The sequence below is a fragment of the Arvicanthis niloticus genome, chromosome 23 (assembly GCF_011762505.2).
Source record: "Arvicanthis niloticus isolate mArvNil1 chromosome 23, mArvNil1.pat.X, whole genome shotgun sequence".
NCBI classification, from domain to species: Eukaryota; Metazoa; Chordata; class Mammalia; order Rodentia; family Muridae; genus Arvicanthis; species Arvicanthis niloticus.
The window spans coordinates 5,620,808-5,633,574 of record NC_133430.1 but is presented as its reverse complement, the minus strand read 5'-3'; the positions used below and the strand labels follow the sequence as shown (position 1 = coordinate 5,633,574).

Here is a 12,767-nt window from a genome sequence, read left to right as displayed (position 1 = left end):
CACTCAAAGGTATACACAGGCCCACGCATGCTCACAGGGACACATATAGTCACACTTGAAGGCATACGCATATGCACTTATACCTATATACATACCTATAAACCCATAGGCACACACAAACTCACTCCTCTCTTGTTACACACAGGTATACACACGAAGGCACATGGACCCACATCCATAAGCACTCTCTAGTACATATACACACATACACGTATACTCTAGGCATGAAGGGCCTTCAACGTCTCTGAGGCCTTACAAACTCAGGCGGTGGGTGTTCCTCCCTCCCTGGACCCTGACCCCTCCCTGTGTTCTGTAGACCCTAAGGATGATGGACAGGCACTGTATGAAAGTGCAGGGATACTTTGGATGAGCACAGAGTTTATTCAAGGAGTAGGGACAGGCAGGGTGGCTCAGTAGCAGATGCCATCTCCTCTGACATGATCACAGACACGTTGACGTTGGTGGGTTTACCCGACAGACGGTCGATGGTCTTCTGGGTGAAGTTCATGGGCAAGGCCTCGTGGCCCACCATGCAGGAGTACCGGTCACCCTGTTTCCAGATTTCAGCTGACACGCGCAGCACGCTTGTCACCAGGTAGGTGGTGGCTCCCCCGTTTGGCTCCTTTAGGGGCTCAAACACTAAGTAGCTGTCAGAGGGCAGCTCCTCATTTCCATGTAACCAGCGCACCAGCACTTCTTTTGGGTTGAATCCTCGCACAAGGCACGTCAGGGACACGAGCTCATTCAGGGCCAGCTCCTCCGACGGCGGCGGTAGCAGGTGGACCTGGGGTGGGAAGGCGTGTACTGGAAGGTAGAAAGAAGAGTTATGGCTTAGACAAGGAGAGCAAAGACCCCTCTGCCCTTCCCTTCTGGGCAGTCCCTCAGACAGTTCCAGTTTCCCTCCATGACACATATGTGAGCAGTAGGGCATCTATCTGTATTATAGGAGGAAAGCAGATACGTAAGCAGGAAGTATCATACAGTGTCCCAGGTACGCATCTGGGCCCACCTGGTGTGGCTTTGACAATTGTTCCAGTTAAGGTGCCAGTCTCAGAATGGGTAGCTGTGCATGTGAAGGTTGTTCCACTGTTCCATTGCTCAGCACAGCCAGGCAGGATGCTGGACACACTGTAGCAGCCACAGGGGTCCTGCACGGGATCCTTCTGCACTGCTTTCTTCCCGGTGGTGGGATCCCAGGTGAAGACGGCTCCCTCAGGGTTTCTCAGGCCACTCAGGGTGCATGTGATGCTGGCATCTGAACCCAGGAGCAGGTCCTCAAGAGCTGGCTTCTGCAGTGTCAGGCTGCGATGGCAGGGTGGTGGAGCAATAGTAGTAGTAGGAGTAGAAGGACTAGGGGTATACGAACTGTAACAGAGAAGTCCTGGCAAATCAGTATATTCTCTTTTCTCCTTTGCTGTCCCCTTTCTTGATGCTCTGAGGTCTCAGCTCCTTCTACCCTGTTCATGCCTCCCCTTGCCCCATTCCCCATGGAATCCCTGTGGGGGTGTGCTTCAGACGGGTATATGGGTCAGATACCAGGTTAAGGTAGGACTTATCCCACCCCTAGCTGACCCCCTAACCATCTATTTTTTTTTTTTTTTTTTTTTGGTTTTTCGAGACAGGGTTTCTCTATGTAGCCTTGGTTGTCCTGGAACTCACTTGGTAGACCAGGCTGGCCTTGACCTCAGAAATCTGCCTGCCTCTGCCTCCCAAGTGCTGGGATTAAAGGCGTGTGCCACCACCGCCCGGCACCCCCCTAACCATCTTTACCAGGGCAGTCCACGTTCAGTTCTTTGACAGGGTTAGAATTAAGTTGCGCGGAGCATTTCACAGATGTTCCCTCTGGGCACTCTTCATCTGGAAGGCTCAACTGGCTGGTCATGGTGTACAGTCCCCCAGAGGCCTGGGCAGGTGGGAAGTTTATGCTGGTTTATACGCTCCCCACTCTTGCCCCAGGTCACTTTCATAGTTCCAGGTGGGAAGTAATCCTGAATCAGGCAGCCGATTATCACTGGGTCACTTAACAGAGATGGTGGGGGTCTCAGTGGGTAGATGGTGGGATCTCTCGGAGACGCTGGAACATGAAACATGAGTGAGATAACAGCCTCCACACTGCCCATCTTGAGACAATGTCAGGAAAAAGGACCATGCCTTTCTCTTCTTCACACCAGAGAACCTAGCCCAGTATCACATAGCTGCTGCGTCAGTTGGAGCTGACCAACAGTTCTGGTTGTACAGATTTGAACGTGACCTGTGGGCTGTCTTTGACCAGGATCGAGCCAACTGCCTCCAGCAGGGCATTGCACGTACTGTAACGTCTTTGTAAACATGAGTGTGTTACTGGGCAGTCTAGCGCCCCAGATTTCTGAGCCTCACTCCCGTTTGGGCAGTGGGTATAGCCACGTGCTCAGTCCCAGGGTTAGGGGGGACCAGAACTGGTGGGCATGGGCAGGGGTGGCCAACCTGAGACTGAAGCCCAGACAGCACAGGGAGGAGCAGTTGGGGAAGAGCTGGCTTGGAGGTTACACTGGGGGCTGTGTGTTTGGGGAGAAGGCCATTTTGTTGTGTTTTCACTTTACACTTGCCTTGTCCTGGCTTCAGACATACCACCCCAGCAGCCTGCCCATCCACCCAGCAGGCAGTGGCCCCAAAGACCAGAGGACTAAATCTGAGCAGTGGCTCCGTCCATGTAGGCACCATTTACAGGTACGTGTGAATGTCCACCAGGCAATCAGGGAAGGAGAAGAGGGTGTGAGACTGGGCACGAAGTTTCATGGCTCCATTCATACAAAACAAAACAGAGGCAACACTCTGGACCCAGGAAACAGGAGTCAGTCAGTTCACATTTAGTCCAAAGTCTTTCAGTCACCTCAGCATTGAGCGTAACAGGTCGCCAAAGCTCAGACTAGAACTGTAAGTCAGCCATGCTAACTCACCCCAGGCTAGCTCACAGGCAAGGTTAGTTCAGCCAGCCTAATTTATGTTAGCTCATCTTAACCACAGCCAAGTTTAGCTTAATTTCAGCCTACCTCTGTCCATTCTGGTCAGCCCAGCTAGACCATCTAGACCAGTTCAGCCCAGAAAGGCCAACTGAGCCCAGCCCATCCAATCCCACCCTAGTTCAGCTCAGTTTAGCCCAGCCCAGACTAACTCAGTCTAGCCCAGACTAACTCAGTCTAGCCCAGACTAACTCAGTCTAGCCCAGACTAACAGTCTAGCCCAGTCTAGCTTTGTTCAGCCCAGTTCAGCAAGTCCATTCCAGCCTAGCTCACGCCATTTCAACTAAGCCCATCTTAAGCCAGCTCAGACAGCACCACTCACCTAGCTCAGCCCAGCTCGGACAAGCTGTCTGACCTACCTCAGTGCAACGCTATCTAGATCAGCCCGGCCTGGATCAGCTCAGTCTTGTTCAGCCCAGCACATCCTAGCCTAGCTCAGCTCAATCCATTCTAGCCTAGTCAAGGTTATCCCAGCCCAGCTCAGCTCAGCTCATTCCAGGCTCAGCCCGGCCAAGTCTAGCTCAGCCTGGCTGTTCCAGCCTACTTCATGCTGTCCACCCTGGCTCATCCCAGCTTAGTTTATCCTAGCCCAAACCGGCTTAGCCCAGCCCAGCTCAGCTCACTCTAGTATAGCCTAGTCATGCAGTTCAGCTCAGCCTAGCGTTGTCCAGCTCGGCTTAGCTCATGTCAGTCTAGCTCAGCCCAGCTCCGTTCAGCTTAGCTCAGCTCAGTCTAACCCATCTCATACCAGCCAGCCCAGCCCATTCTAGCCTAGTTTAGTCCAGTCTAATTTATTCCAGCTCAGCACAATCCACCCAGCACAGTCTAGCCTGGTCTAGCCTAGCCCAACCTAGCTTGGGTAGCCTAGTCTAGTTTACCCCCATTGAGCACAACCCAGCCCGCTCAGCCCAGCTCAACCCAGTCCATTCTAGCTCAGCCCAGCTCAGCCCAGTTCATTCTAGCCTAGCCTAGCCTAGCCTAGCTCAGCCCAGCTCAACCCAGTCCATTCTAGCTCAGCCCAGCTCAGCTCAGTTCATTCTAGCCTAGCCTAGCTCAGCCCAGCTCAGCCAGTCCATTCTAGACTAGCCCAGATCATCCCAGCTTAGCTCAGCTCATCCCATCCGTTACAGTTCATCTTAGCCTAGCTTAGCTCAGGCAGGCTAGCTCAGACTAGCCTACTCCAGGTTAGCTCATCCCAGTTTAATTTAGCCTACTTCAGCTCAGTCCACCCTGTCCCAGACTAGCCCGCCTCAGACCAGTCTGGCTCAGTTAGCTCAGCCCAGTACAGACAAAACCATCCCAGACACTCCAGTTCATCCCAGCTCAGCACAGCCCAGCATATTCCAGCCCAGCCAGTTTAACTCACCTTAGCTCATTCTAGCCCTGTTTTGTCTTGGATAGCCCATCTCATCCCATCCCCTTATATAGCTCAGGTTATCCTAACTCATCTCAGCCTAGTCTGCTGCAGCCTGTTTTAGCTAATCCACTCCAGCCCAGCAAGCCCATCCCAGCCTAGGTCAGTTCAGATCAACTCAGCCCAGCGTAGGCTAGCTCAGCCAGCCCAGTCTAACCTAGCTCAACTCAGCCTAGCCAAGCCCAGGCTAGATAAGTCAAACCCAGCTGAGGCCACTCCAAGCTCAGTGCAGCTCATTCTAGACCAGTTCAATCAGCCAAGCTAGGTATATCCTATTCCATCTCAGCCCAGATTCCATATTAGATTTGCTCAGCCTAGCCCAGTCTACTTAGGCCAGGACAACATAGCTTATACCACCCTAGGCTAGCCCAGCCCAGCTCAGCTCAGCCCATTCCAGCCCAGATCAACCCAGTTCAAACTCATGCCAGCCAAGCCCAGTCCTGCCCAATCTAGTTTACTGTTGCTCAACTAAACTAACTCAGCCCAGTCCAGCCCAGCCCAGCCCCAGCCCAGCCCAGCCCAGCCCAGCCCAGCTCAGCCTAGCTCAGCCTAGCTCAGCCCAGTCCAGTACAGACTAGTCCAGCTCAGCCCAGTTTAACCCAGTCCACCTCATTCTACCCCAGTCCAACTCAGCTCAGCCCAGTTCAGTTCAGATTAGCCCAGCTCAGCCTAGCTCAGCTCAGTCCAGTCCAGTACAGACTAGTCCAGCTTAGTATAGCTCAGCTCAGCTCATCCCTGCCTAGTTCAGGCTAGCCCACCTCAACCTAGCTCAGCCTAGCTCAGCTCAGCCCAGTCCAGTTCAGACTAGTCCAGGTTAGTATAGCTCAGCTCAGCTCAGCTCATCCCTGCCTAGTTCAGGCTAGCCCAGCTCAGCCTAGCTCAGCCTAGCTCAGCCTAGCTCAGCCTAGCTCAGCCTAGCTCAGCCTAGCTCAGCTCAGCCCAGCCCAGCCCAGACTAACCCAGCTCAGCCCAGTTTAACCCAGTCCACCTCATTCTAAACCCCAGTCCAACTCAGCTCAGCCCAGTTCAGTTCAGATTAGCCCAGCTCAGCTTAGCTCAGCTCAGCCCAGTCCGGTTCAGACTAGTCCAGGTTAGTATAGCTCAGCTCAGCTCATCCCTGCCTAGTTCAGGCTAGCCCAGCTCAGCCTAGCTCAGCCTAGCTTAGCTCAGCCCAGTCCAGTACAGACTAGTCCAGCTTAGTATAGCTCAGCTCAGCTCATCCCTGCCTAGTTCAGGCTAGCCCAGCTCAGCCTAGCTCAGCCTAGCTCAGCCTAGCTCAGCCTAGCTCAGCCTAGCTCAGCCTAGCTCAGCTCAGCCCAGTCCAGTACAGACTAGTCCAGCTTAGTATAGCTCAGCTCAACCCCAGTTCAGTTCAGACTAGCCCAGCTCAGCCTAGCTCAGTCTAACTCAGCTCATCCCTGCCTAGTTCAGGCTAGCCCAGCTCAGCCCAGCCCAGCCCAGCTCAGCCTAGCTCAGTTCAGCCCAGTCTAGTACAGACTAGTCCAGCTTAGTATAGCTCAGCTCAGCTCATCCCTGCCTAGTTCAGGCTAGCCCACCTCAGCCTAGCTCAGCCTAGCTTAGCTCAGCCCAGTCCAGTACAGACTAGTCCAGCTTAGTATAGCTCAGCTCAGCTCATCCCTGCCTAGTTCAGGCTAGCCCAGCTCAGCCTAGCTCAGCCTAGCTCAGCTCAGCCCAGTCCAGTTCAGGCTAGCCCAGCTCAGTCTAGATCAGCCCAGCTCAGCCCAGTCCAGCTCAGCCCAGTCCAGCTCAGCCTAGCCCATCTCAGTCTTTCTCCGCTCAGCCCAGTCCAGTTCAGACTAGCCCAGCCCATTCTAGACTAGCTCAGTCAACTCAACTCAGCCTACCTTGTCCCAGCTCAGCCCAGATCAGTCTCATTCAGCTCAGCTAAGCTTAGTTCAGTTCAGCCTGGCTAAACCCAGCTCAGCTCAGCCAAGGCAGCCCGAGTCACTCTCATCCTTTGTGGTTTCCCAGTCCTTGCCTCGGTCTAGCCTGGGAGTCTCTTGTTGCTGCTTTCCAGGAAGCTGGGTTTCATCTGTTTTTTCTCTTCTCTGCAGCGCAGACCAAGACACCGCCTTGTGCCTGTGTTCGTGTCCTGTATCCCTCCGGCTCTTGCTCTCTGAGTCACCTCCTTCTCGCTAGTGCTTCTCTATCTTATGCTTTTAGGCCTGGTTGAGATTCCTAAGTGCACCAATGAGCAGAGGAGTCCAGATGGTACCGGGACCCACCTGCTTAAGGTTGTTGAGTGTCCTTCATAGGGAAACAGCCAGGCCTCCCATGTCCAGGTGGTCCCACACTGAAGGTCTATCCTCATGGCTAAAGGCCGTCTGCCCTACGGTAGAGAGCTTAGGACTGGGCGAAGCCTTGGCTGGAAGCTGTTTTTCTCTGTGTGTGGTTGCCTGCGGATGGGTCAGACTGAGTGGTGAGGGGGCTGCGTGACTGTGTATCTGTCCCCTGGATGGGGTCCCTCACCCACTTCCTGTCCCACCTCCACATTGTGGCCGCTTGCCTCCACGTCATGTCTGGCCTGTGGTCTGGCTGTGGTGGAGACAGGTGTGTCTGACCACACGGGCCTTGACGGGGCCAGGACTCCGCGTGCATGGCCACGGGGGTAGGTTGGGGCCTGAGATGCAGGAAAGGGAATGAAATAAACATCTACTTGCTCAGAGACCCGAGACAGGGATGGAGAGGGAGAGAGGACAACCAGGGGTACAAGGGAGACCTGAGAGCTTGTTGTCAAGGAACCAGAGCAAGAGGGCTTTTCCAGAGGGATCCCCAAGCCAAGGAGGCCTCAAAGACGAGCTTTGAGGTCACAGGGTTGACATGGGGGTGTGTCTGGAATGGTTTGTCGTGAGCTGTGGCCACCTCCATGGCTAGTTTCATGAGAAAGTAGGTGCTCCAGCCTGAGGGCCAACATGGAGGCCTGCAGGTCACAGGTGCTACCCTCATTCAGATCCCACCTGCCCCTTAAAGGTTGTCAGTACAGGGTTCCACCCTTTACCTCATCCTCTACACGTCCTACTGTCTCCTCCTCACAATGTCCCTCTTTGGAGTCTGCCTCTGTCACTGTGCCTCATTTATGATTACAGGACTCTGGACCCTCACACAGCCACCAGTCTTTGCCCAGGAATGGGCCTGTCTGGAGGGGAAGGGGGTAAATCAGTGGGTATGATTGAGTGTGTCAGTGGTGCTAAGTGTTGAGTTGGGGAAGTTAGCTTTTCTAGGTTCTTGGATAGACACTTCACAGAGGAAAGGGCTGCTACATCAGTCTTGGAAAGTGTGGAATAAACTGAAGTCCCCTTGTCCCCTTAGCTGTGAAGCCACTCAAAGGTGTTTGGGAGGTACAGAGGGGAAAAAACTTGGTCCTGTCCTCCAGAGATCTGTTTGTCTCAAGAAGGCTCTGGAGGCTCTGTCATCAGGCCAAGCATGTTCTGGAGCCGCCAGTAATGGGGGACATTGTGGCTACCTGTCTTAGTCATTTCTGTTGCTGTTACAGAATACCACAGGCCGAGTGGCTGCCAGTGGCTTAGTCAGCAGAGGTTCAAAGCTGGAAGCATGATGCTGTCAGTCTGGTAAAGGCTGCTTCCCAGTCCACAGAGGCTCATTCAATGTCATGTGTCCTGCCATGAGGGTGCTCTCATGAACCAAGCACCTCCTTTCATTTTTAGGGTTTGCCAGACCAAGTCAGAAGACACCCTCACAGGACATCATGCCAACATGGTATTGCCGGCTACAGTGTGTCATCAAGTGTGTACAAGGTGCACACTTGGACAGGTGGTTCAGGTTGCAGCTTTCTGTTCACAGCTATGAGGTGGGACCAGCAGTTGAGCTGAGCTGATGTCCCATAGATACATTTTCTATGTATGGGTCCAGTGGCTGAGTGTAGGTTGTGGTTTTATCCTGAGCGCTTATGCCCGCTCTTGTTAGGCAATCCCTCGAGCCACCCATTGGTCTCCGTCAGTGCCGTGCACAGTGCTTCTGTTTTGGTGCCATCTTTCAGTTTTGACACTTTGATTTTGGAGAATGCAGGCCCTGCTTCTGTCTCTTATGACTCTTGTCATCAGGTTAAAGCCCACTAGCTAGTTCTTGATGACCTCATCTTGAGATAGTTACCTTGGTCACATTTGTGAAGAACCATTCCCAAAATGTGATTGTGTTTTTTGGGGACTCCCATATAGACCTCCATGGTGGACTGATCAGGTAGATACAGAGAAGAAGGTGGCCTTTTAGTCTTTAGGGGTCATTCATGGTGTGTAGAAGCCAGGGTCACTGTCCTGGCTGTCTAGGGCAAGTCCAGCTCTCTGTGGACTCTCCTCCCTCCTAGGTGGGGTTTGTGGGAGTTCCTGCCACACTGTGCTTTTTGACTTGAGCCCTTACTGCCTGTGTCCAGTGTCTGTGGGGTCTCATGACTTGGAGGGATAGTCATTAGAAGAGGACGCTGAGCGGTGTCTTCGGGTTTGTTGATCTAGGAGCTGGTTGAGGAAGAGGGGTGGTACCTAGGCCTCAGCTTGGCAGGGGATATGGCTTAGGCGAATCTGGCAGGAGGACAGGGTGGGTCAAGCCTGGGCTTCCTGAGATAGTGTGGGTCTGTGTAGGAGACTGAGCAGATCTGTGTTTTAGAGTATCACGTGTGTGTGTGTGTATGTGTGTGTGCACGCGCTCATGTGCTCACACGCATGCATGTCTACCACATGAATGAGTGTGCACAAACTATGTGACTGTGTGTCTGACATACATTTGATTGTGAGTGATGGTGTCTGTGAGTGATGAATGAACATGTTAGTGAGCTGACAGGGGATGGGGTTTGGGACACATCCTGAGTAGAGCCTCTCCTCCCGTCAGAACAATCATCCTCCCAGTCCTGGGTCTTCTGCACTCAGTAGAGTGCCTCTTTGTGCCTTTGCCATCTGGAACCTTCTCTGAGTCCTGTAGAAGCTGGACTCCACAGCAGAGGACTCAGACGCCTGGGGGCTATGGACTGGTCCTGGCCGGTTTTCCCCAAAGTCCCATAGTGCTGAGCTTGACACTACAGTGTGGACCTCCTTGTGAGACTGTTACCACTTGTGATGACAAGGGTGTTTGGTCACCTTACCCTCAAAATGGTTTAAGTACTTCTCATGCCTTTCTTTACCCAGGGCCCAGCAGGGTCACACCCACCCTAGCATCCTCCTTACTAGAAGTTTTCTCACACTGAAGCGTTTTCTGCAGGAAAACCCACTGACTACTGGGTTTTTCCATCTTGTAAAGACGTCTTTCTTCTTAGTTCCCGAGCAATCATTACATGTGAGAGAAGCCTGTCTTCTGTCATGTGAGTTCATGCCCCAAGGATGGCACCACCAGCTTCGGATGACTCTTGAACACTTGTGTGCCATCACCTAGTCCCTCAACTGTCCTAGCTGGGGTCAGGGGACTGGCCTGTCAGTCTGTACTTAGTGGGTGGACAAATTGTAGTCAGGTTCCCAGCCGGGGAGCCAGGGGCCCAGCCCTGATTCCACTGTTAGCTTCCCTGGCTTTGCCCTTCACATCAACCTAAGAAGTGGGAGGTGAGTCTGGGAGGAGGTCAGCAGGAATGATGGACCGGGTGGAGACTGGGCCAGAACTCTGAGATTTGAGGCGGATCGCACAGAGGTAGCTGCTTGATCTCCCCGTGCTTCTCACCATCTGGTCCGTGTCCACGTTCTTGGGACCTGTCATCACAATGGTGGCCTTAAATACCTTCTCAGAGTACTCTCAGGAGTTAAGGAAAAAAAACTTTACTAAGGAGCCCAGAGACAAAGTTGGACTGCCAGGCTGGGGCTGGTGTTGATGGGGTCTCAGGGATGGAGTCTGCTGCTGCTCTGTGGGAGACTCCTTATTCTGCAGAGGTTTGAAGTACTCTTTTCAGTTTTGCAGCCCCATCCCTGAATGTCTGTCTGTCTCTTTATTCTTCAGAGACAAAGGGCTGTAGGGAAAAGCTGGGTTCTGTCTGGAGGGGGTAGGGTAGAATTCCTTCTGAGGAGCCAGCGTCTGGACTTAGGGTTGATTCTGAGTGATGCAGTTTGACTCTGTGCTCTAGGTGGGGCCTAGTGGAGACTCTAGGCTCTGGGTTCTTGTGTTTTTGTGGTTATTCAGTCAAAATGGAGTGACCCTGATGCCCGTAGACCTGGGATGAGCCCAGGTGACCATCATCTGGTAGGTCAAATTGATGAGGGACGGATGTTCTTCTGTCTTGTCTCAAAGTATTTGTGTAGGACAGCCCACATTGGTGCCCTGAGCTGCAACTTTCTGGATGCTGCTATCTCATCAACTCTGGTGGCTTGGGGGTGGGGTCTCTGCTCCCTCCTAATAAACAAGCACCTCAGGAGAGTCAGACACACATGGCTGCAGGCCTGCATGGGTGCTGGCAGCGCACCTACGCCCTGGTCTGGAGGATGTTGGCATAGTCTTGGAAGGTCTGGGGTGTATCCTGCATCGGTGTGGAGAAGACCCACTTCACCTGGGGGAAAGGCATATGTGAGGATGGCTCTGCGGCTTGGCCTAGCCCTCCCCGACCCACCCGCTGAGGTGCAGGATCCCACCTTGAGGATGGTGACAATGGCTCCATAGCTCACACTGAGCAGGAACAGGGCGATGAAGATGTAAGTGCTGGTCCACAGCTCTTCCAGTTCCTCTCCCTCCACTGCTTCGATACATAGGTCCTGGAGGTCTAGCTCTGGGATGGGGGGGACCAGCCAGTTAGCATCCCCAGATTCCAGGTGACAATGGGGAGGGGTAGAACCCACACTGGTCTCAGGCAGTCCTGATGAAGCTATAGTGGAGAGGTCCCCATACTACCTGCTCTGGGACTACCCCAAGTCTCTGTTCAGCCCCGGAGGCAGATGTCCTTCCCCCACCCCCAGCTCTTCATTCCCTCTTTCTACTCCAGTGCCCACAGTGACCTGGTATCCTCCACCTTCAACAGGGCTATTGCTAAATTAGAGAGCACGATGAAGCCTACCTGTGTTGTGTGTGTGTGTGTGTGTTGTGTGTGTGTGTGTTGTGTGTGTGTTGTGTGTGTGTGTGTTGTGTGTGTTGTGTGTGTGTGTTGTGTGTGTGTGTTGTGTGTGTTGTGTGTGTTGTGTGTGTGTGTTGTGTGTGTGTGTTGTGTGTGTGTGTTGTGTGTGTGTGTGTTGTGTGTGTGTGTTGTGTGTGTGTTGTGTGTGTGTTGTGTGTGTTGTGTGTGTTGTGTGTGTGTTGTGTGTGTGTGTTGTGTGTGTTGTGTGTGTTGTGTGTGTGTTGTGTGTGTGTTGTGTGTGTTGTGTGTGTTGTGTGTGTGTTGTGTGTGTGTGTTGTGTGTGTTGTGTGTGTTGTGTGTGTGTGTTGCGTGTGTGTGTGTTGTGTGTGTGTGTTGTGTATATGTGTGTTGTGTGTGTGTATTGTGTGTGTGTTGTGTATATGTGTGTTATGTGTGTGTTGTGTGGTATCTGACTGTCTTAGGGTCTTCTGACCACAGGATGCCTCTACATAGCCTATAGAATTCCCTTCAGGAAGGGCTCTGAGCTCACTGGCCCATTTCTAGGGCCTGCATGCATGCTCTAGCTCCAGGAATCTTGGCTGTGGCATCTGAGGAGCAGGTCAGGGCACATGGACTCTAAGCAGACTCGGGGCCTTGTAGGGGCTCTCCTCCTGCCTTAGTCTCTCTGTTGTCTGAGTTACTCCTCTCACCATACAGCTCATCTTCCTGTCTCTGCTTTCCCACAGCTCAGGCCTCCACCCTCCTCAGTCTCTCATGGCCTGGAGTGGGCCAAAGTGGAAGGATTGGTCTGGAGGCTGAGGTGCTGGTCGACTCTGCCATTGGTGATCTTCAGAGGTATCTCAGACTCAAAGGCTGACATGGTAGGTGTCAGTGGGCTCCTTTGTGGGCGTGTGTGTGTGTGTGTGTGTGTGTGTGTGTATGTGTAATGGGAGCCACTGGTCTCAGGTGTGTGAGCCACATGTGCTGGTTGTTGGGCATAGGACGAGTGTAGGTATGACTTGGTTCTGGTCTCCTCATCCTGTTGGGCCTGGGATGGATTTATAGCTAGCTTTGGGCTATTGCTAAACCAGAGTGCATGATGAAGCCTAGCTGCACTGTGCTGTGTGTGTGTGTGTGTATGCGCGCGTGCGCACACGCATGTTCATCTGGGTGTATCTGACTATCTTAGGGTTATGGAAGGTAAGAAAGTATGATCTGGAAGGCTGAGGTCACGGGGGGAAGACACTGGTTTCCCTATCAAGGTGTAAGTCTTCTGTCTCTATTTTGGACTCACGAGTAAAAAGTAAAGGACTAGAACTAGCCTGAGCTAGCAGAGGGTAGCGGGCAGCTTAGCGCGGGCCAC

General features: G+C 53.0%; 1 gene segment (V, D, J or C); it reads right to left on the bottom strand.

Annotated features, from left to right (window-relative positions):
- Positions 1 to 379: 379 nt before the first annotated feature.
- Positions 380 to 1,482, bottom strand: LOC143437170 (Ig alpha chain C region-like). The segment is given in 3 exon segments: positions 380 to 804; positions 1,010 to 1,365; positions 1,478 to 1,482. Coding segments are annotated over 3 exon segments (786 nt in total).
- Between the last annotated feature and the right edge of the window lie 11,285 nt (positions 1,483 to 12,767).